Genomic DNA, 22,576 nt, shown 5'->3' with positions numbered 1-22,576 from the left:
CCCTAACACCTGCCCCGCAGCCTGCCCCTGCACCACGCTGCCTCCGCCTCTCCAGGGCTTCCCCTCCACGGATCTCCAAGCGCCGTTGGCTTCCCGGAGGCTCGCGGAGACGATCCAATTAAAACACGTAATTTGACTGAGGTTTGTTATGACATTTCATTTCCACGAGTGATGAGTGAAGGGTTAACTCCAGGGGATTGCGAAGATCCTGGCATGTTAATCGCACGTGAATCATCCCTGAAATAAGGCAGGGGTGCGAGACGGAGAGGAAAACTTTGCACCTGGAAATATCAGCCCCCTCCCCGCCTACCTAGGGTCAACGGAGTTTAATTCACACCGAGCCATCAGCACACAAGCAGGACCAAATCCTACTTGTACACGCACGGGCACGGGTGCTCTCACAAACTGCCTGGCCCATGGCATCGGCTTCGAATGCTCTTGCTATTTTGGGGACCTCAGCCAAATCAATAAGGATTCACCTATTCCCCCCTCGCGGGCTTCACCCCATCTGTATATGGCACGCCTATACCTGAAGGAAACCCCCTGCCCGAGCAGGATGCCCGCTATAGGGGCACCGTGTCCGGAGAGAAAAGAAGGGGGGTGGGGGGAAAAAAAAGAAAAGGCCGTGCAGAAAACCTTACATTGCAAGAGGAAGAGGTTTAAATTTTAAAAGATTTATTAATTTAATCTAAAAGCATTAAAAGGTCATGTATTAATCAAAGAGATGCTTAAAACTGTCAAAGTCCTTTGTCGGGTTTGAAGCACGTCTCGAAAGTTATCATGAAATATATATTTCAGCCTGGCACAGGGCTGGGATGAGACGGAGCGAAGCCGGGCACGCTGCAGACCGGGGCCCCGTCTCAGGGCTCCTCAAACCGGGGTGCAGAGCTCCACGACGCGGGCGGGCGGGCGGCGGTCTCCCTTCTCCCCGGCGCTCTCCCAAAGGTGTGGGCACATCTGCGGCCTCCCTCCTGGCAGCCGGCGCTGTGATTGAGTCCCTGCCGTCCCTGGCCCCGGCGCGCCTGGTTCTGCTGTGTCACCGACACGGGTCTCCGTTCCATAAGCAATTAGCCCGAGCTGAATATTTATATGGCGTGGATGTGTGCCTCACAGATTGTGAATAACAATGTGCGGGCCCTGAGCCATTCCTCGGGCCGTAACTCAATAGCGGTGGCCAGAGAATCTATATAAACCGCTCGAGCTGATTTCATCCCTGAAGCCCCCGGCTTGAATTTCACCTTGTCATGGCGGCCTAGCCACAGAGGGACACGCGTGCAGCTCCAGACATGCGTGCCATGAAGGAGACGGCAGCAGCTCCAAGTACGTCGCAAATCCTGGGGAGGGAGGCTCTGCCCAGCTCTGCCACTGACTTGCTTGGTGACCTAGGCCAAGTCACTTTACCCCATGATAAACGTCCCCATGGTGGATGAGGGTTCGATGCATGGCAAGCGGGCAAGGGACTGGAGATGGCTGTGGTGCTAGCGACCTGGGTATTTGCCTACAATTAAATGGCAAAGGGGTTTGAGCTACTCCAACCCCCCAACAGGAGGGGCTGCCTGGGTCCCGAGAGGTCCAATAATCACCTGCTTTGCATCTTCCCACTTGCACCAAGGCCTGTGGCCCCCGCGCAGGTGCTGCCCGGGTCTCCTTCCACCCTGCTGACCAGCCCCCTCCTCCCCAGAGAGGCTCTGAAGCCGCCAGGCCCAAATCTCCCTCCCACCGCAGCGAGCGGCTGAGGCTGCGCTAGAGGTGCAGAGCACGGTGCATCGGGCCCAGCACAGGCCCATCCCTGCTCCAGGCTCCCGGCGGGAAGCGGGGGACGCAACAACGCTCTTGCACCCCCAGGATCCAAGCCACGGGGTCGGAGAAGGAACGTGGAGATTATGCCCGGGGTCCGCACAGCCTCAGCCCCAGGACGCTCTGCACATCTCCTGCCACCTGCACCCGGGCCGGGACCGTTCCAGCGCCGCGGGCACCTGGCTTCTGCCTCCCAACCCTTCTCCACGTGGGGTTTCTCCCCCGACAAGTGCCTCGTCAGCAGCCTTTGCACGAGGTAAGGCCACCATCTAGTGGCTGCCGGGGCCGGCCGATGCTGCCGGGCTCCGAGGAAAGCAGTCTGCGCCCACCCGGCTCCGGCAGTGCTGCCCGGGTCCCAGCAGCATCCACCCCAGCCGGGTCCAGGTTCACCGCCGGCATGAGGAAGGAACAAGAACCAAGACACACCTGCAGCAGGGAGACAGGAGAGGCCGCATGCCTGCAGGTGCCGTGGAGAGAGCGTGCGCTAGGGCGACAGTGCGTGCGCTGCATTTACGTCCTTGAATTTCAAGACAGGCCCTCCGGAGCGGTCCTGGGAGATGCACACCTCAGCTCCAGCCACGGGGCTGTATATGTAATGTCTTCCTACCCCACGCGGGCTCCCCCGCTGCATCTGGTGATGAGAGGCTGGAGCTGTGGTCGGCACGCAGGCCGGGTTTTATAGTGCGAGTCACGGCGGTGTTTTAACTGGAGCTGCCCGTGGGCCTCTGTGAGGGACCAGATGCCAGAGAAGCCGCATCCGATCCCTGCCCGGGGTCATGGCCACCAAGTCAGGGGAACGTGCCGATGTGGACCAGGGCTCTGGAAGTCCTGGAGGGGCATGGGCTTGCCCAGGATGCTCCGAGGCCATGTCTGCCTGCACGCAATGGGGACAGAGGAGGGGAAGAGCCAGGTCAGCGCTGTGCCCCCGGCAGGAAGGACGCATGCCTGGTCTCCCGGCCCAGCTGCTGCAGAGGAAAGTGCCTGCAATGGATGGCCTGCTTCTGGCAGATGTCTCCTGCAGAGCCTGTGCCCTGAAAGGGGGGCATCTGACAGCCCACGGGGGGGAGGGTGAACCTGGTGGGAATATGAAGCTGTCAGCTCAGTGGGGCCACGAGCCTGAGAGTTTCACTGGGAAAGCAAACCCTGCACAGGCCTGTTTGATGACATGCCAGACACGAGTGTCACTGCCGGTGCCCCCCGCTAGCACATGTCACTGCCCCAGCCCGCTTGGCTGTCTCCTCTGGACCCAGGCCCCAGGGCACAGCCTGGGCAGCGAGGAAGCCGCCCTTCCCAGGGGGCCGAAAAGGGAAGCGAAAGCAACGGGCACCCTCCCCACGCATGACCTGCGCATGCAGAGCCCGTGGATATGCACACGCATACACACGCACTCATGCATGCAAACACATGCACACAGCGTCGTGCAGCTTGGAAGAAACAGGGAGCAGAGCACGACTGTGGCTCTTCAATAATTCACCTGCTCCTTCACGTGCCCATGCTCAGGGCCCGTGTCTGCCTCGATTTGCTCAGGCTCACGGCGGGGCTTGCGGCTGCAGAGAACGGTGGAGGCTGTTGCACCCACGGCATCAGTGACCAGGCAGGGTGTCAGCGCCCAGCTGTGCTATGGGGAGAGTCACGCAGGCAATGAGGCCTCTGCAAAAGGGAAATTGCCTGCTTTTTGTCTCTGCAGGCAGGGGAAGCTCTGCTCCTGGCTGGAGGACTCCAGAGCTGCCAGCCCTGCTCCCAGCTGCAACAGCATCAGCTGCTCCTTCTGAAGGCTGGTCTCCAAAGAGCTGAAGCTGTCCATGGTCTACCCTGCCCTGCCACGTCCCAGCCCCACAGCAGTGCCGGGAGGGCAGGCGAGGGGACGGACCGAATGCAGGGCTCGGGTGTGAAAGTTCGTGCCCCCCAGGGAGGACAGCTTGCATCCCTACCTGCGGTGTTGGGCAGCTCCCGGGCTGGTGCATCCTGGCATGATGTTCTGGTCTCCGGCATTCAGAAGGGTCTCAGACCCCCGCATCCCTGTTCCCAGCCCTTGGGGGTGCACACAAGCCCCCCCACCCAGCAGCTGCAGAGCAAGCTCTGCTCCTGCGGCTGCTTCGACCGCCTTTCTGCAGAATCCCAGGCCCTGCCTTGCCCACCTGCCCGCGATTAAACAAGGCCCCTGCCCACCCAGGCTTCAATGCAGAGCTGGGCAGGCTTTGCAAGGGAAGGGGAAGTCCCAGCCCAGGGGTTCCTTCCTGACCGCTTGTGGATGCCCTGAAGCATGGGAGTGGCTTCCTCTGGCCGTGCTGGTCAGGGCATTATCCAGGCCCTCCACTCCCAATCAGGCCACCTCCTGCCCCCCACGCCAGCTCCTGCTCCCTCGCTCAGCACGTTCAGCTTCAGTGATCACGGGGCACCGAGGGAGTGGGTGCCCTGCCGAGCGTTGGGATCCCTGGGATGCAGCAGCCTTGCTTCCCCCTGCACACGGCGGGGGGGTCATGCAACGGACCCCATGCTAGTGTGGGGAGCCAGCTGGCTGCTGGTGGCGAGGAGGTGAGCAGGCCCCCACCCCGGCAGCGCCGAGTGACTAATCCCCAGCGTGACTCGGTGCCAGCACCGCCGCGGACAGAGGAGGAAGGAGCCAGACCCAGGGCCCAGCTCCAGCGCCTCGTGATCCAGCCTCAGGCACCTGCTCCCTGCTGGGACAGGCCACGAAACGGGGAGCCCGAGTGCGGGGTCTGCTGGCTGCCGTCTCACACCGACCCTTGCTCTAGTCTCTGCAGGGGCCGGTCCCCTGGGCTGTGATGGGGCCCTGGCACCCAAGTTGGCCCCGAGGGCTTGCAAACCTGGAGGGGTGGAAAAACTGCAAGACGGAGCCAGTGGCTGGGAGACGTCTCTTGCCCTGGAGAGGCTTTGGGAGCTCCAGCGGGCAAGCCTGAAGCCCAGCTAAAGCTGCTGGGCTCTACTGGGAGTAGGAGCTGGATGAGCAGCGAGGGGCATGGGTCTTGGCTCGTGCATGGGGAGCCGCTCACCACCCCGGCTGCCAGGCCGGGGTGCCCAGCAGATACTGCCTGCACTGGGGGGACAAGTGGGGCTCGAACCCCCCGCAGGAGCCAGCTTGAGCCGGCTGACCGCCTGGGCAGGGCCGAGGCTGCTCAGACCCCAGGAAGCAGCGGGCCAAAAATAGTCTCTGGCCCCCTCCCCCTCGCGCCAGGGGCTGAGCACGGGGACAGAGGGGGCTGGTGAGCTCAGTCTGTCGCCAGCGCAGCCTGCCTCCGGAGAGAAAGCAGCCGGGCTCCCCCGGCTCGGCCTGGCTGCAGCCCAGCTCCGGCTGCCAGGCGCAGGAGTCTCTCCATCCGCCCCCCCGCTCTGGTTCCTCTCCTCGCCTGACGCCCTGCCACCATTTTCCCATCCCTCCCTCCCCCTTCCTGAAGACAAGCAGCTTTCTCATCTCATCTTGTTCCCACGCAGCTGCCCCCCACGAGCCAGGGGCCACCCCAGCTCTCCGTGAGAGCGTCCTGGCTGCTGGCAGGGAGCTGCAATTTGCCACTGTGGTCAGGAAGGCACGTGACACCCTTGAGGCATCTGCAGAGGCCAGTGCCAGGCTGCCCATGCCCCAGCTGTGCCACCCCGGGCAGCTCCTGGGACCATTGCATGGCCGTCTCGCCAGGCTGGAAGCAAGTCCAGCCCAGTATCCGCCCCCTGCTAGTGTGCATGCATGCAAGACGTGTGTGCGAGCATGTGCATGCAAGATACGCCTGAGTGGGTGGGCAGGTGTGTACAAGGTATGGGTATGCGTGTGCACAAGGCATGTGCGAGTGGGCGCATGTGAGTGTATGCGTGCATATTACTGCAAGGAGCGTGCAGGATGTGTGCATGAGTGTGTATGCATGCACAAGATATGTGTGTGTGTGCAAGGTGGGTGTGCATGCATGTGCAAGGCATATCTCCTGCTTCTGCATGGGGAGGCTGAGGCCGAGCGTGCGGGAACCCGGATAGGAACGAGGGGAGCATTCATTAGAAAGCAGCCGCGAGGAGAGCGGCGGCGAGGTGAGGCTCTCTGCGAGGGGCTGCACGCAGCCATGCCGCCTGCCACGTGACCCTGCTCCCAAAATAAAGCCTGGCTTGGTCCCTGCACCCCCTGCACAGCTGGAACGAAGGGACTTGCCCAAGGTCACCCAGGCGGTCTGTGGCAGAGCCCAGCTCTCCGGCACCCCGGCCCCGTACTGGGCACCCCGGGGGTTGTGCAGCTGCGACTCCAGGGGGGTTCACCAGGCAGCTTCCTCCCTGGCCCAGCTGGCTGCCCAGACACCCCGAAGGCCTCACTCCAGAGGCTGGCCAGCGAGTGTCCTGTGCTGGGAGGGAGGACGGCAGTGCCGGATGCCGCGTGGGTACAACACTGGCAACGTGGCAGCGACCCCACCCTGCACCCCGTTCTGCACCAGGCACCGGTGCACGGTGCTCCCCCCCGCCCGGCTCACGTGGGCCCAGGTGAGCCCCCGCCTCGGGCCCATGCGAACAGCCACGCACGGCACAGAGCTGCTACGCCCGCTGCGCGTCTCCCCGCATCTCCCGGGCTCAGAGGCAGGAGCCGGGAGCTCCCCGTCACGCTGCATTGCCCCGCAGCCAGTTTGCTCTCCAAGGCCCAGCCGGTCTGGGTGGCCCCCCCCGCATACCTTGTCTGAGCCCCAGGACTGCGGTGCCTCGCACCCTGGAAGCCGCCCTGGCTCTATAAATTCCTCGGTGCAACAGGAAACCACCAGCTGCAATTAAAACCTCCCAGCCGGCCGGAGACTTCAAACGGCGGGGCCGAGCCACAAATGGATTCCTGGCCGAGGCCTCTGGGCGCTGGGGGGGGCAGCGGGGTCAGAGGTCCTCTTTGTTCCTCCAGGAGGTGATGAGAGGCGAGGGGCTTGGGTCTGCCGAGCTTGGCAGGGCTGGGGGGCGAGGGGGGGCTGGGGCAGGGAGGGAGGCAGGGAGCAGGCAGGGTGCCCGGGAGCTGCCCTTGGGCGCTGACTGCGGTGGGCAGCCTCCTCTGCTGGGCACCCAGGCAGCCTGGGGACGTATGCCGCACGCCGTGTGCTGTGCATGCCCAGCAAAGAGCAGGGCGTGGATATGCACACACGCACGCCTGTGTACAGGCAGACCGCATGTGCATGAGCAGCACCCCAGCAGGCATAGACGGTGCACACGTGCTTCTGCGCAGCGGCACGGTGTACCAGCACCAGTGTGCGCACAGACTCGTGCGACTGCCATGCATGCAGCCTGTTGGCACGTGCGCACGTGCACAAGTCAGCAGGAGTGCGCTGGCTTGGGTGCGCCTGTTACCACCAAAAGCCCTGGGTTTGGCAGGACCTGGATCTACATTTGCCCACAGCAGGGATCTGTGTGTGTGTGTGCATGCATACACATCACACGCCCCTGCATGAGGACTCAGAGAGACACAGGTGTGTGCAAGGCCCCCTCCCTCCCTCCCACAGCCAGCTCTTCCAGCAGCTCCTGCTGCAGCCTGGAGCCCCTTCCAGACCGGACTGAGGGTGTTGGGTTGGTCCCCACAGCTGGTGACCCCCGACTTCCCCGTGCTTGGGAATTAATGAATGGGGCCAGAGCTGGGCCCGATGCTGCCCTGCTGTGGGGTAGCCCTTTCCCCACCACCCTTAAGGCAGGGCACCAGGCGCCTCTCTTGGGGCTGGCACAGATGTCAGTGCCCTGGATCTGCAGAGAGGCGCCTGACACCCAGGCTGTGCTCAGCACCCCCACCCCAGGTACCAGCCTCCTGGCTCAGCCTCACCCCACTCCCCTCCCCAAGCTCCCCCCATGGACCCAGCCATGTCCACAATGCCCCCCTGCCCTGGTGTGGGGCCAACTGGCTTCACAGCGCTGCATACCCACCATGTGCTAGACCTCAGCCGACCCCAGCCAGGGTGGGTGGGGCAGGTGGACCTGCAATCAGCCACGTCCCCAGGGTCGCGTGCTCCAGGCCGTGGCTCTCGGATTGCAGCATTCAATCGGTCCTTCTGCGCTCGCTAATCCACGCAGCTGAAGGGAGGCCCCGGAGCCCTTTTTGCAAAGGCCTCTTAGCATCCGCAGATCCTCGGGCCTGGCCTGGGAACCGCACGGCCCGAGCAGCCCGGAGGGGAGCCAGGCTGATCCCAACCATCCCAACCTGTGTTCTGATCCTTATGGAAGATGCCAGCAGGTGCTAAGCACTTGGGACTGTGGCCAATTGAGGGGGCAGCCACATGGCTGGTGCCTTCCCACGTCCAGCTCTCACAGACACGGGCATGGACACGGAGACATGTAGCACGGCAGGGTTGAGCTGTGGGAGGGAAAGCCAACGGGTCTCAGCCTTAGCATGCATCTTGAAGGCACTGGGCCCAGGTCTCAGCAGGTGCAAGCCGGTGCCATGGCCTTGGAAGATGCTTCCACCCAACACCTGCTCCTGTAGCCCTTCCTGCTCCAGCCCTGGGTCAGCACCGGCCCCTGGGAGCAAGGGAGCCTGTTGGGAGGCACGGAGGGGAACCCCCTGGCTTGCAGGACAGTGCGTGCTGGGGTGGAGTGTGAATGTGCGTGCGTGCGTGCGTGTTGTGGATGTACAAGTGTGTGTATGCACTTCCGTGCGCCTGCCCGTGTGTGCACATGTGACTGTGTGTGTATACGTGAGTGAGACAGTGTGCATGACTGTGTGTGTATGTGGGACTGCATGCATGCATGTGGGTGGATGTCTGCCTGCACGCACGCACGCATTTGTGTGTGTATGCATGCACGTGTACGCAGCTCACTGCATGCCGGCATGTGACTCTGTGTTAGCCTGGCGCCCCAAACATGCCGCGCCCCCTTTGCTCGGACACGTTTGTATTCCAGCGCCTGTGTCGCTAAGCGTAAGAGACGCCTCCCGCCGCAGCACCCCCTGCCCCCCCACGCCCGCTGGCCGGAGCCGCAGAGCCCAGCTGTCGGGGCAGGCCGGCCCCGCGTGCAGCCGGGGCCGGGGGGCGGCGCGGGACCACATGGCCTCTGCAGATGGCTCGCAGGGATGATTTTTAACACCCTGGCAGCTGGGGGAGGCGAGAGGCGCATGAGTCACTGGCTGTCAAGCGGCGCCCGCTGCCAGGGGGGGTGGCGGCCGCGGCATGAGTGCCAGCTGGGCGGGGGGAAAGGGCAGGGGCGGCAGGGCCCCCCCAGCCCGGCTGCGCTCTCATTCATGCGACGAGCGGTGACGTTCTGGGCCCGGCGGGGAAGGTCACGCTGCCCCGTCCTTGGGCACGGGGACGGCCGCCAGGCGCTGGGGTGGGGGTGGCGGCATCCCTCCATCCACCCAGCGGCACTCCCTGCCCGGGGAGATGCCCACTCGCCCGGGGGGCTCCCTGGAGACCACCCGAGAGCCGGTCTGTGTCCCCCTTGGCCCAGCCCCGGCTGAGCACTCACAGGGCTCTTGGTAGAAAGGTTTATTTCTTTGTATTTACAGAACCCATGTGGACAAACCCCAACCCCAGAGGCGCAGCCCCCAGCCCTGCTCCTCCATGCAGGGGGGGATGGGGCCCCCCAGCCCCACGGGTGCACTGCCCTGGACCCATGGCTGCTGGCAGCAACCTCCGTGCCAGGCAGAGGGGCTGGGCTCTCGGGGGGCACAGACCGCTCCAGCCGGGGGGTCTGAAGGGGACAGGGCTCAGGGCTCCCCTGGGGGGCACATGGCTGGGGCCGACTTGCACCCCCATCGCTCCGGCCCCTGGACCACAATGCATAAGGCAATGATGGGGGGAAGGCGACCAGCTATGAAGGCTTAAATCTGGGATCTTTCCCCCAGGATAAGGTAATTCCTGCCCCCCTCCTGCACCCGCCTGGCCAGGCTCCGACGCAGCCCTGGTCCCAGGGGGTGGCGCTGACCGCTCCCCCCGCCCCGAGCAGCAGCATATGGCTTTATCGATTTGGCTCTAATCAAAGGAAAAGCAACCGAAGCCAGTGATGAGTCGGGGGTGGGGGGAGAGGAGGAGAAACATAAGTTGTACCCCCCCCACTGGCCTTCTACCAGCCTGGACAAGCTGTGGGGGTGGGGACAGGGCTTGAGTCTTATAAATAATCACCATCACCATAAAAAAGTTATGTACAAAAAGTGTGCAAGCGGCGGGGGGGGAGGGGGGTCCCTGCCGGTGTCTCCCCAGGGGCAGCGCCGTTGCGGCGGAGGGAGCTGGAGAAGGAGTGCTTCGCCCCCACCCCAGGTCCTGCCAGCCCCGGGACCCCCAGCACCTCCAGGGCAGGGCTGGAGGGGCCATGTCCCCCTGGGCTATCACAGCTTGGAGGCTGGCGAGCTTCTGCCTTCGCCTGGGGGATGCTCCATCCACCTGCGGCCTTTCTCCGCGGCAGGAGGCAGGCCTGATTCTCCCCAGCTCACCCAGGCTGGGTGACGCGGGCACTAGCTGCGGGCGCAGCATGTCTGCCAGCCTGGGGGGAGAGCAGGGCTGCCATGTGCCTCCCCCCACGGCTGCTGGGCCCGGTGGGGATGACTTCCCCAGCCCAGCGAGGCAGCGGAGGGCATTGAGGGAGAGAAGAGGGGCACAGCTCCCCCCTTCATAGGAACAGCTATGGGGGGACCCCTTTGAAATAGGGTGCATTGGTGCCCCCCTCCGCTGTGGCCATGGGGGAGGGGAGCACAGTGGCGGGGGGAGTAACAAAATCCCCGAAGAGGGGGTATAAAAAAATCCCCAGCAAACCAGGGGGGTGTCCTGGCCCTGTGGAGGGTCCTGGCACGGCCTCACTGGTCATCCCCCGGCTGGTACTGGGGCTCGGTGGCGGTGAAGTAGTCCTCGAGGAAGGACTGGAGGTACTCGAAGGTGGGGCGCTCCTCGGGCTCCTTCTTCCAGCACTGCACCATCAGCTCGTGCAGCGAGGACGGGCAGCTGCCCGGGCACTGCATGCGGTATCCTCGCTCCACCTGCTCCAGCACCTCCCGGTTGTTCATGCCTGCGTCACACGTGCTGGGTCAGGCACAGGGGTTGGGGCGTGGATGGCTCCCCACCCTGCTATCTCCCCCCATGCTGGGACGGGAACCCAGGAGTCCTGACAACCAGCCTGCCCGCTGTCGTCTTCCTATGCAAGAGCACCGCCCCCATTTTACAGGTGGAAAAACTGAGGCACAGGCAGAGCAGCAATGGAGAAAAGAGCCCAGGGTTTTGGGAGCCCAGTCCATCCACCCCCATGCCACAAAGGACCTCAGGCAGCCTGATGCCCAGGCCATGCTCTAACCACTCACCCCCGCTCTCTCCCAGGTCTCCCCGAGGAGGACGCTGAGAGCTGTACCTGGGTAGGGCACGCGGCCCTTGGTGACGAGCTCGGTGAGGAGGATGCCAAAGGACCAGACGTCCGACTTGATGGTGAACCGGCCGAAGAGCGCGGCCTCCGGGGCCGTCCACTTGATGGGGAACTTGGCGCCTGCGGGCAGCGACAGGGCTGAGCCGGGGAGGGCACCGTGCCGGGGTGGGGGGGCAAGCCTCGCGGCTGGGGGTGGAAGGGAGCCCCGCCGTGCCCAGCCCGGGGGCTCACCCTGGCGCGCCGTGTACTCGTCGTCCTCGATGAGGCGGGCCAGGCCGAAGTCGGCGATCTTACACACCAGGTTGTCCCCCACCAGGATGTTGGCGGCGCGCAGGTCCCGGTGGATGTAGTTCATCCGCTCGATGTAGGCCATGCCGGCCGCGATCTGGGGCGGCGGGGGAGGAGGGTGAGACCCTCGCCGTGCCTGGGGCTGGCAGGACCCGCCTGGCCCTGGACTGGGGAGGAGGAGGAGGGCAGCTCCCAGGCTGAGCCCCCGGGTCATCCTCGTGCCCCTGCCCTGCCTACCTGCGCAGACATGTCCACCAGCTGCGGCAGCTTCAGGAACCGGCCGTCTCTGTCCTTCAGGAAGTCCAGCAAGCTCCCTGCGGGGTGACAGCCCGGCTTCAGCCCCTGCCCTCTCAAGACCCCTCGCCCCCTTCCCTTGCCAGTCCTCTCTCCTGGTCACTGACTGCGAGAGCCCCGCGGAGCAGAGACGGTGTTGCGGCCTCCTCCCCACAGTGCCCAGCTCCTGCCCGCTCCAGAAGCAAGGCATGCAGGATGCTGGGTGCCACGGGCATCCCTTGAGTGGTGGTGCCCGGCCCCCGAGGCCATGCCCGCGCTCACCCTGGCTCATGAACTCGGTGACGATGTAGATGGGCTCCTCTGACACCACGGCGTAGAGCTGCACCAGCTTGTCGTGCCGCAGCCGCTTCATGATCTGCGCCTCCTCCAGGAAGGCCTCGGGCGACATGGTGCCTGGCTTCAGCGTCTTCACCGCCACCTTGGTGGTCCCGTTCCAGGTGCCTGGAGCCGGCAGGGCTGGGTCAGGCGGGGGCTCCCGGCACACGCGCGCCCACCCTCCCTGCCCCGGATGAAATGGAGGGCGTACAAGCAGGGAGGGCCCTAGCTAACGGGGGTCTCTGGGTATCCCGCCTTACCCATCCACACGTCTCCGAAACAGCCCATGCCGAGCTTCTTGTCCAAGGTGATGGAATCCCGCACAATCTCCCAGGCGTCCTTAGCTAGGCCCAGGGTCTGGGGCCGCATAGTGGGGCATGCCCGGGTTAGTAGATGGCAGAGACCGTCATTGTGCTCTGGAGGGGGGGGACGATGGAGGGACAGGGGCTGGAAATGGAATGGATGCAGCATGCACGCGCGCGGCCAGCGGGCGCCCGGGCGAGGGAGAGGAGGAGGAGGAAGGCCCCTCGGCCCCGGCTGGTCCCCCATCACCTGCTCACGGATGCTCGGCCGGGGGCCACCGGGCTGCAGTCTTGGGTTTGGGCACCAGGTGGGGATGCCGGCTTGCACTGGGATGCCGGCTTAGCGTGGGGTAGGGGATAGGGATGCGGCCCCTCGCCACCAGCGGTTGCTGCAGAAGCCAGGGTGATCCTGGGGTGCGAGACCCGGGGCCCTGACCCCGGACTCGCTGGCCTGGCTTGGAGCAGGTGATGGGGCTCGCGCCTGGGGCAGCACTGAAGCAGACACTGGATCCGAGGGCCAAGCCCCTGCCAAACGGCGGGATGGGACTGCCCCGTGGCCCACATGCCGGAGACCCCCCTGCAGCCCCTGGGAAGGCGCTGAGCTCCAGCAAACTCACTGCAGACAGTCTCTGCAGAGCCTGTGGCGCGCCCGCAGCCGTGCCCTGGAGCTGCCCGGGCCCGGTCCAGTCTCTGCCGTGCTTCCCCACGGGGCTGGGGGCTCTCCCCTGCCTCTCCCAGCCCGGGCCCCAGCGGCCCAGGGCCTACCCATCCAGACTTCCCCAAACTGCCCATTGCCCAGCTTCTTGAGGAGCTGCAGCGACTCGCGGGGGATCTCCCACACGTCTTTGGTTTTGACGGACAGGTCGGCCAGCTTGGGCATCCCCCTGTGGCACGGCACGACCAGGCGGCAGCACAGCCCCGCGGCTCGCTCTTGGGGCAGGAGCCGGGCACGGAGAGAGAGGCGAGAGCAGGTTAGAGCCGTGGGTCCTGGGCAGTAAACCGCCTGACGGGGGCAACCCCCATGGGGCAGCCCCTTCATGGGTGGGTCAACTCCTAGCAGGGGCAATCCTGCCAGGCAGCAAGGGTGCTGGGGGGAGCCCCAACACAGGGCTGGGGCCACACACCTGCACCTCTGTGCCCCGAGCCCAGGGAGGTTTTCCCGGTGGGTGCAGAGCCACGGAGGTCACGTGGGATCTGGGCTGCGAGGTTCCCCATGGCTTCCAGCCTGGGGACTGCACCCTGGGACCCCTCTGTGCTGGGGAGCCACGACCAAGGGACACTCCCATGCCCCCAGCTCCTGCACCCGGGGTGGGAGCGGGGTCCCTGTGTCCGGGGGCTGCTGTCTGGTCTCTTCCATCCCAGTGCGGGGCTGGAAGGTGGAGGCACCGTGGCACTGCCCCAAAGCCCTACCCCCCGGGGGGCTCCTGGCCTGCGACCCGGACCCTCTCACCGATGTAATGCTGGACCAGCTGCTGCACCGTCTCGAACTGGGCCCGGGTGGTGATGTAGTAGCCGCCGTTGTCCAGCTTCCGGATCTTATAGTGCTTCACGTGGTCGCCTTTTGCCTCGTCCCAGTCCCGGATGGACAAGGAGTAGGCACCTGCGGGCACGGGCTCCAGGTCAGGCCGGGAGCTGACCCCCACCCCAGAGCACCGCTCGCGTGAGGCCCAGGCACAGCCCGTAGACCCTCCTGGGGCTGATACCTTTGGTGGTCTCGCTCTCCCGGATGAGGAAAGTGCCGCGGGGGTTTCCAGGGCACAGGATCTGCCGCTCCGCGTCCTTCCGCCCGATCTTCCCGAAGTACCACCTGTGTGGGGGGACGCGGGGGCAGCTCAGCAGCACCCAGCGGGCACACCACCCCCGGCTCTGGGCACCGTGCCTTTGGCGGGCTCCGGGCTGGGATTCGGGACAACCGGGGCTTTGCTACTGGCTTCCCATGCGCCGTGGGACCGCATGTCACTGCACATCTCTGTGCAGAGCCCGGCGCCACATGGCACAGCGCCTGGCTGGGGTGGGCATAGACAGGCCCTGGGGCTGTGACTTAGGGCAGGGCAGCTCGCAGCTAACCCAGCCTCTGGGAGTCAGGACGCCCGGGTCCTATTGCCTCGCCTGGCAGCTCACGGAGGGGACAGAGCTAACCCGGGCTGCACCTAGGAGGTCGGGACCTGCTGCCCCGCGGGCTCTCCTACTCACTCTTCTGCCTGGATGGAGTCCACCGGCGCCACGTAGTTGCTGGGGACGTAGCCCGTGTCCCCCGTGCTCAGGGACCGCGCTTCCCACCAGTCGCCCTCGCTGGGGAACGAGAGAGCGGCACGGAGTCAGGGACAGAGGCAGAGGGAGCCTCGGCTCGGCTGGCTGCCCATCCCGTCCCCGCAGGCTGCCAGCCGGGAGTGGGGGACACGGGCCCTGCTCCCCTCTAGCCACCGCCGTGTTGCCAGCCCCACGCTCGGCGAGCTCAGCCTCCGCACAACGTCGGCTTGGGCTCTGCAGCTCGTGTCACAAGCGACCGAAGCGGCGACGCCGGCTGGGATGCATGCAGCCCCTCGCAACCCGCTGATGGTGCCCGCCAGCCTGGTGCCCCTCTGAGCTGGACGCGGTGCACGGGGGGTGTGGGGCACCCCGGCGCTGGGGGGACTCACGTGTTGTTGATGATGTGGAACTTCTCCCCCTTCAGAAACGTCAGGTCGTCCTCCGTCCGGGCCTCGTAGTCGTACAGGGCGATGAACAGCGTCACGCCCCCGCCTGGAGGGCACGGGGCAGCCGGTCAGCACCCCGGGCGCTGGCTGCACTGCAGAGCCGGCGTGGCAGCAAGCCCCGTCACGGTGGGGGCTGCCCCGGTGCTCAGTCTGGGTGCGGGTGCGGGTGCGGCGGGGGAAACTGAGGCACGGGACGGGGTGAGGCTTGCCAGCCGATCAGCGCTCAGGGCGCTATGCGGCAGCCCGTGGGGTGCCCTGCAGGCACTTATGGGGTCTGCTAGGAAGGGGACCCCAAGCCCTGTCTCGCCCCCCAGCCCTGGGGTTTGACCTGCGTGACGCACAGGACACACGAGGCAGCCCCCACCCCCGCCAAGAGCCCTGCCCTAGGCACCCCATGCGAGCCTGGGCCTCGCCCCTAGTGAGGACGTGCTGGGGTGGGGGCTCCTGGGGGACACTGACCCGTGATGCCACCCCCGCGGCCGTGCAGGGTGTTGCTGGGGTAGAGGCCGGGCCCCAGGAAGCCGGTGCCGGCGGGCGGGCGGGCGCCGTGGAAGTTGTTGAAGTCGGGGATGCAGCTGAAGCTGGCGGTGGGCTGGGTGGGGTCCGGGTCATAGTGGGCGCTGGGGACCAGGTTGGTCTTGCCATCGCAGCCCTCGCCCTGGGCTTTGCCGGACCCCTTCTTTTTGCACTGCACGCAGCCCATCCTGGGGACAGCTGCAGCGGGGAGAGAGCACGCAGGCCTGGGTCCGTGCCCCCCCCGACGGGCCAGCCCCTGCCACGGCTGCCTCCCACCACCGCTCCACCCCACTGACCCCAGTGCCCGAGCCCGCAATCCCCTCCCCAACCCAGACAGCTGGGAGCCCGGCACCAGAGAGCACGTGGCCGCATGGGATGGCACGGGTGTGACATGCCGATCACACGCGTGTGCAGTGCAAGCAGGGGAGGGGCCAGGGGCGCCTGCTGACCGCCTCGTCCTTTCCAGCTGCCAGATTCCCCTTCTCCACCCAGATGTGGCCGGCCCCCCCCCCCCCAGCCCCGGGGCAGAGCGCGTGGGAGCCTGCTGGATGCAGGGGGTGGGGGACGGCATGCGAAGCCAGGGCTCCTAATGCAAAGCGACAGCCATCGCAGACACCTGCCCACGGCCGCCCGGGGACACGGGACGGGGCTGAGGAGCAGCTGAGCCTCGGGTCCTGGCCTTGCAGCCCCCCCTTGCTGGCTTGTGGGGTCCCCGGGGCAGCTGCGCAGGCTCCCAGGCACCGCCCGGGCTCCCTCGGGATGCCCCTGCTCTGCTGTGGGGTCTGACAGCCTTAGGTCCCCCCGCCTGCCATCGCCGGGACCCCCAGCCGCCACACCGCGGCACTCACTGGGATGCCTCCTGCGGTCAGTTCAGCTGCTCCATGGTCCCCGCGGCAGGAGAACGAGCACCTGGAAGCACATGGGGATGATGAGAGGCGCCTGGCGCTCCCAGCGCACCGCGGCGAAGGGCAGGGCCGCCCCCACCAGAGCCTCCCTGTCCCCTGAACCCACTTCCCCCACCTGGCAGTGACTCAGAGGCATTTGGGGAAGTGCCCCGGGGAAGTCAGGGCTTGCAACACCCCTGGGGGGTCACGAACATCTCACGCCCACGTCCCCGGGGGCACCAGCCCACACGGCTGTGCATCGTAGCTGCAAAGCAGCTCCCCCGCAGAGCTGGTCGCGTTTCAGCCGATGGGTCTGGCCGTGCCCGCTCCCTCCCTCTTCCTGCGTCGGGGCTCCTTGCACATCATGCCACCCCACCCCATCGGCTCCCGGAAGCTGACAACTCATTTCCCTGCTGCTGGCCGGTGGCTTCCCCGCTCCAGAAACTCTCCCCAACTCCATGTGCCAGCCCCATGCCAGCCCTGGCCGGATTCAGGCCCAGCCGGACCCTGTGGCACGGCACGAAGCTGCCTGGCTTTGCTCGGGGTGATGCTCCAAGGGGAGGGGGAGAAGTCAGTCTTGGCCCCCCAGCTTTGAATCCAGGCTGCCTGGGCCCCGATCCTGAGAGCAGAGACCGGGCGCTGGGAAAGGCCGGCCTGGAAGAGCTGCCAGGTCGGGTCCGGAGATGCTCGTGTCACGGCCCTGCTCTCGAGGGCAGCCGGCGGCGGCTGGGGGGCGCAGACCCCTGCTCCCCAAGGCAGCCGGCTAGCAGGGCCAAGCAGGGGCCTTTGGGCCAGAGATCGGGAGAGGGGCTCTGGGGCAGATGCACAGCGCAGGGGAAGGCGTCTGCGTATCCGATCCGGGAAGCATTTCCTTCAGACACCCCTGCAGCCACCTCCTCCCCCCGGCCGGCCATTTCCTCGCTCCCCCGCGGCCAGACAACAATGAGGACGGAGAGAGACCCTGTGGGACCGGACACGGCAGAGCGGGGCCCGGGGCCGGCCCCTCTCCCAGCGGGGACGCGGGCCCCACGGAGCTGCCCCTTGCGGACGTGCGCCCGGGCCAGGCGGGCGCGGGGCCTGGGGGAGCCGGCTCTCCCCTTCCCCTCGGGCTGTGCACTTGACACAGAGAAAGTCGGGGGCCGGACGGCGCGATGACCTCCGCCCTCCCAGCCCGCAGGCCGCAGCCACGGCAAGGGGGCTTCGGCCACGCCGGAGGGCAGGCGGAGGGTGCACGAGGCACCAGGCAAGGCCTGATCCTGATCCTGCCCTGTGCTGGGCGTCGAGACCTGCGCCGGCGGCAGGAGCTGTACCCCGCTGCCACGCTTGCACCCGCGCCGGCTCCGCACCGAGCCCCCCCGGGCCAGCCGGGCTCCGCGCAGCGCGGCCCCGGAGCAGGCGGGACGGACGCGCTTCGACCCGAGGCGCCGGCTCTTCTCAGCCCTGCCCGCACTTACCCCCCCAGCCTCTCGCACCCCGGGGCCCGTCGGTGGGAGCCGGCGCTGCGGCCCGGGAAGCCGCTGGCCGGTTTGTTATCGTCCCACTTCCGCTCGCCGGCCGCGGCGCTGCCTGTTCTCGGAATGGAAGAGGAAGGGGAGCGAGGCCACGGGTCAGCGCCACCGCTCGCGGCGCCTGCTCCGGGCACGGCAGGAAGGGAGGGCCCGAAACGGCTCTTCCCTCAGCCCGTTCCCCCCGGCTCGGGGCGGGCCGAGCCCTTGCGCCCTCCCTCGCGCCAACCACGGCGGGCTCGTGGCCTGGGGAACCGTCGCCGCCCGGACGGTCGCGCCGGGTCCGCCTGGGCCGGAGCGTGCCAGCTTCCCGCGAGCTGCCCGGTCCACCGGGCGCCTGGGCCGTGCGAAAGGGCCTCGAACACAGGCTGCTTCAAACCGAGCTTCTGGGGCTGGAGGGCGCCTTTCCCGCCGCGCAGGAGAGCCGGGGCCCGGCCGCGGCTACGGGGCGGCTGCCTGGACGGGGGCTCCGGGCATCCGCGGGCAGCGCTGGAGACCGAGCGAGACTTCGCTGCGGGTCACACCGAGGGGAAAAGCCGTCGATGCTTTCTGGTGGGCTGAAAAGCCAGAAGGGATTTGGTGGGGTGGGGAGAGGAGGACAGCGGTTGCACCAAAGGCTTCGTTGCCCCCCCGCCAGGTTGAAGCATTTTGCTCCCATTTCCAGCGGTTTTAGCTTTCAAGAGCCCAATGGGGAAGGAGGATGACAAGGAAACGGCTTCTCCCGCTCCAGAATGGCCACGGCCAGACTTTCCCCTAAGCTTTTTGGGGAAAATATTGGCCTGGCTACATCACCCCGTGGGCCCCCGCGGCGCTCTCCCCGGGACCTTGCCCCGGTCACAGGAGCTGGCATCCCCCGGAGAGAGGGGACAGGTTGGGGCCAAGGCACGAGAGGGACGCGGCGAATGGCCACACGCCGGACGCAGCCGCTGGCATCCGGGGCCTGAGCTCCCGAGCACGGCTCTGAGCTGTCACGTCAGTGCCTCCAGGCCCCTGTGCGGACGAGGCGTGAGAGCCGTCCCTGCCCCGCTCACGGCCCGGAGCAGGGGGACTCAAGGGTGCTCTCGAATTTTGGTAGCTGCGTGGCCCCCAACTTGAAAAACTCATTTATAAAGAGTTTCCCTCCCAGCAGCAGGGGCGGGGGATCCATCCCGAGCCGTGGCACCGTGACGGCGCCCTGCGGCAGCCGGCAGGCGCGGCCCGCAGCACCGTGGTGAAGCGAGGGCTGTCTGGGGTCGGGCACAAAGCCCCTCTGTTGAAGGGCTGCGGGAGTTTCGGACTGCACTGACCGCAACCCCAGCGCTAGGAGCAAGGGCTGAGGTGCTGGGGCCAGAACTTGAACCCGTGACCCTAGCAAACCCAGGCCTGCGGATGTGGGCAGGCTCAGAGGGACGCGGCACCTGGGAGAAGCCATTAGGGCACGGCGGGGTGGAGACAGCAGCAACGCCCCTCGTCCAGGTCCAGGGGACAGGCCACATCCCCAGCCCCCGGTGCTGCCCCGGAGGAGCCCGCTGACGGCGCGAGTGCGTCAGAGCGCGCGGTCACCGCGGTGCCCCAGCCCTGGCAGACGCCGGCAGCCCCGGACAGGCCCAAGGGCGGCTATTGAGCTGCAAGGGCGCTCAGGCTCCCTGGCCCGGGGCCGGGCCTGTCCCACAGGCACCCACTGTCTGGGGGGCCCCGCTGAGGCCTGCCCCCCCCGCCCACCGCCAGCCGGCTCGGCCCGCGCCGGGGAAAGGGGAAGCGGGTTTCCCCGCTGGCAGGAGCTGCGATGAGGGGGCCCCGGTCAGAGGAACAAGGGAGCGGGTCCGGGGTCTCCGGGGAGCGTCCCCTACTCTCTGCCGACGCCGCCGGGCTGCCTCCCCCAACCTGCCCTTCGGCATGTCTCCGGCATGAGCCCCCATTCTCCACCCCCAACCGCCCAGGGCGCTGAGCGAATGCAGGGCGCCTCTCCGGGTGCCGGGAGGGTCGCGTGAGGCTTTGCCCCAGCACCCCGGCAAGACGCACGGCGCAGCCCAGCGGCTGAGGCGGGGGGGCAGGAAGCCCAGGTTCGGCTGCTGCGCGGGCCCCCCGTGTGTGGGGGTCGCTGACCCCTCTGGAAGCCCTCAGTCCGCGAGACGGCCCCGGAGCCCCACGCGAGCTCCCGGGATGAAACCCACGGACGGGCACACGCCAGACCGGCCCGCGGCGAACGGCAGCACCAGCCCCGCGCGTTTGCTCACCCCTGGCCCCGCGGCAGCTGTCCGGATGGGATGCATCAGGCCCCCGCGCCCGGGACGTCATGCCAAGCACTTCCCGGGGGGCATCGCCCGCGCCGGCGGTGGCTGCAGCTAGCGCCCCTCTGCCGTGGCCATCAGGGCCTCGTGGCTTCTCGGCAATGCGAGGGACAGCGCCTGCCTCTGCACAGACACAGCGAGGGCGGGGAAGTGTCACCGCCGCTTCCGGAGGGGCCCGGAGATCTCCCAGCCTGGGCCTGACCAGACCGGGGAGGTGACAGCGGTGGGGGAGGAACTGCAGAGCAGCTCGGTGCAGAGGAAGATTTCCCCTCTCTGCAGCCATCGCCACAGCCCTCGCAGCTTCCTCTGCCGTGGCGCCGGCTTCGCACTTAACCCTTTCTTTCCTCTGCGCGCGGCCCCCCACCCCGGGGCTCCGGCGCGGGAGCCCCCTGCACGGGCTTGCCCCCGCCTCCTGCCTGCCCGGGGCAGGGGGAGGCTGGAGGCATCTTCGCCCGCCCGGCGACGGTGCCAGGGAGCGTCGCCAGCTGGGCTGCTGCACCGCCGGCCCTCCCCGGGCAGCTGGGGCCTTGCAGCGCCTGCACAGCTGTGCTGGCCAGGTGGCCGAGCACCTGGGACCCAGCCCGGCTGGGCTGGGGGGCTCACAAGGGGAGAGGAGCCAGCACTGGCTTGGAGATCAGAGGAGATGTGACGGGGGGCCGGCGCTGCAGGCACAGGGAAGGTGGGCCGTGCAGGGAGGCAAAGCCGCTCTGCACCGGGCGGCTGGGGCAGGTGCAGCTCGGCCGTGGCCTCGAGGCTGCGGCCGGAGACCTGCCCCGCGGCAGGAGAAGGGGTCGGCGGGTCTCCCTCCAGGCCTGGAGCGCAGCCAGGCTCCGAGCAGATGGCGGCTCCTCCACCGGGCACGGCTCTGCCAACGCCCCACCGCCCCGACCTGGGGAAGGGGCACGAGCAGCGCTCTGCCCCCACCGCCGGCGGGTCTCCGCAGCCCGTACGCGGGGACATTCGCCCAGCAGGCCTTTGCCGAGGCTCGGCGCGCTCGTGTCACCGATGCCAGGCCCCCGCCCCCGCCAGCCCCTTCCCAGGCCGGAGCCATCTGGCCACCCTGTTCCCTCTGCTCCGTTTTAAAGCGTTTCCGAGAGCTGCCCCGTGCTGGTGCAGGGCACGCGGCCGAATCAGGAAGCTGGCTGAGCGGCTGCAAAAAGCCCCTCTCCTCCCTGCCAGGAGCTGCCCGCGAAGCAGCCCCCAGCCCCCGTCTCCCCGCAGCCCCCCTCCTCCGAAGCAAGTCCTTTGCCAGCTGAAGGCAAGCTCTGCACGACGCCTGAAAACTGCCCAGCTTATCTGCCTTCCGTTTCCCTCCACCCATCACCTTGGGAGGCTCAGGGGAGCAGAAGGGGGGGGTTCCCGAGACACCCCGGGATGAACGGTGCCCCCGCGGCATAGGGGGACGAGTCCTGACCGTGGGCACCAACGGCCTCCCTCCAGCCGCGCAACGAAGTGCAACAAGCCTCGAGCCGTGAAAATAGCCCAGGCACTTGCAGGCTGCGGCAGGGCTGGCGTCTAGTCAGCTTCCTTTTCCGCTCCCCGGCTTGGACCCGAGCGCTAATGGGCTCTCGGAGTGAGCTAAAATACCAGGGATGGGCGAGACCCGCGAGCGCGGAGGAGACTGGCCCCCTCTGCGGTTGCAGGAGGCGGAAGGACCCGCAGTGGAGACCCGTGTCCCCAGCCAGGCCCCGTGTCAGCCAAGCGCGGCCAAAAGGGGGCTCAGCCCCTGCGGTTCGGGGCCCCCAGACACCCCGAATCGCCAAAGGCGACAGTCCAACGCTTGACACCTTCCCCTCCAAGCTCCCAGCACCCCGCCAGCAGACGACTGGGCAGAAGGGGTCCTGGCTCCCGGCCGCCTGCTCGCTAGATCAAACCCCGCTCGCGGTCGCGCTGGGGTCTCAAATGCCGGGCTCCAGCTTTGCACCAGCGAGAGAGGAAGATGCAGCTCCGGCAGTTGAGACCCGAGCCTGCGAACAGGGCTGAGCTCCCACCCTGGCTCTTACAGGGATGTGCTGGAGGAGGCCAGGCAAGCTCCTGTGCCTCAGTCCCCCCGCTCGGTGTCAAAGGAAGGGTCAAGGTGCGCAGAGGCAAACCTATACCCCGAGCACAGGGGCAGCCCCCACCCACGGGAAGCCAAGTGCATGGTCCCTGCAGAGGGAAGAGGAAGCCGAGTCTTTCCAGTCCAGCACAGGCACGGTGGTGGGAGGAAGCGGTGTGGGCCCTGGTGAGGCTGGCTGCAGGGCCCGGGAGAGGGGGATCCCAGGGCTGGCTCCGGAGCCAGGGAGCGGGGCAGCGGGCGAGAGGCCAAGGGGAGTGGGGCTGACCAGGGCACATGCCAGCACGGTGCCCCTCTCCCGGGGTAGGTCAGCATCAGTGCCCCCTTCTAACATCTGGGGAAACTGAGGCACGTGGTGGGAAAAG

General features: G+C 67.1%; 2 protein-coding genes across 4 annotated transcripts in view; one reads left to right on the top strand and one right to left on the bottom strand.

Moving 5' to 3' along the window:
• Positions 1-9,209: 9,209 nt before the first annotated feature.
• FGR (FGR proto-oncogene, Src family tyrosine kinase) lies at positions 9,210-20,315 on the bottom strand. Of its 3 annotated transcripts, none has more exons than XM_019547956.1 (13): positions 20,102-20,315; positions 16,345-16,405; positions 15,440-15,694; positions 14,924-15,026; positions 14,478-14,576; positions 13,988-14,091; positions 13,735-13,884; positions 13,050-13,214; positions 11,929-12,108; positions 11,611-11,687; positions 11,317-11,470; positions 11,074-11,205; positions 9,210-10,737 (listed from the first exon to the last, which is right to left on the bottom strand). In XM_019547956.1, the coding sequence occupies exons 3-13, from the start codon at positions 15,681-15,683 to the stop codon at positions 10,529-10,531; spliced, it is 1,617 nt and encodes a 538-aa protein (XP_019403501.1). In that variant the 5' UTR covers positions 15,684-15,694; positions 16,345-16,405; positions 20,102-20,315; the 3' UTR covers positions 9,210-10,528. The 3 variants fall into 3 exon arrangements, with proteins under 3 accessions (XP_019403501.1, XP_019403503.1, XP_019403502.1); XM_019547958.1 differs by lacking the exon at positions 13,050-13,214 and adding an exon at positions 12,243-12,398; XM_019547957.1 differs by lacking the exon at positions 20,102-20,315 and adding an exon at positions 16,517-16,663.
• Positions 13,233-22,576, top strand: part of LOC109318610 (digestive cysteine proteinase 1-like) — a 21,991-nt gene continuing 12,647 nt past the window's right edge. Inside the window, exon 1 of the mRNA XM_019547953.1 lies at positions 13,233-13,630. Coding sequence (XP_019403498.1) covers positions 13,498-13,630 — 133 coding nt within the window. The 5' untranslated portion in view covers positions 13,233-13,497. The remainder of the gene's footprint in view (positions 13,631-22,576) is intronic.

This window comes from Crocodylus porosus, unplaced genomic scaffold (genome assembly GCF_001723895.1).
Source record: "Crocodylus porosus isolate Cpor-Errol unplaced genomic scaffold, CroPor_comp1, whole genome shotgun sequence".
NCBI classification, from domain to species: domain Eukaryota; kingdom Metazoa; phylum Chordata; order Crocodylia; family Crocodylidae; genus Crocodylus; species Crocodylus porosus.
Note: the sequence above shows the minus strand (reverse complement) of the source record. Positions and strands in the feature narration are given on the sequence as shown.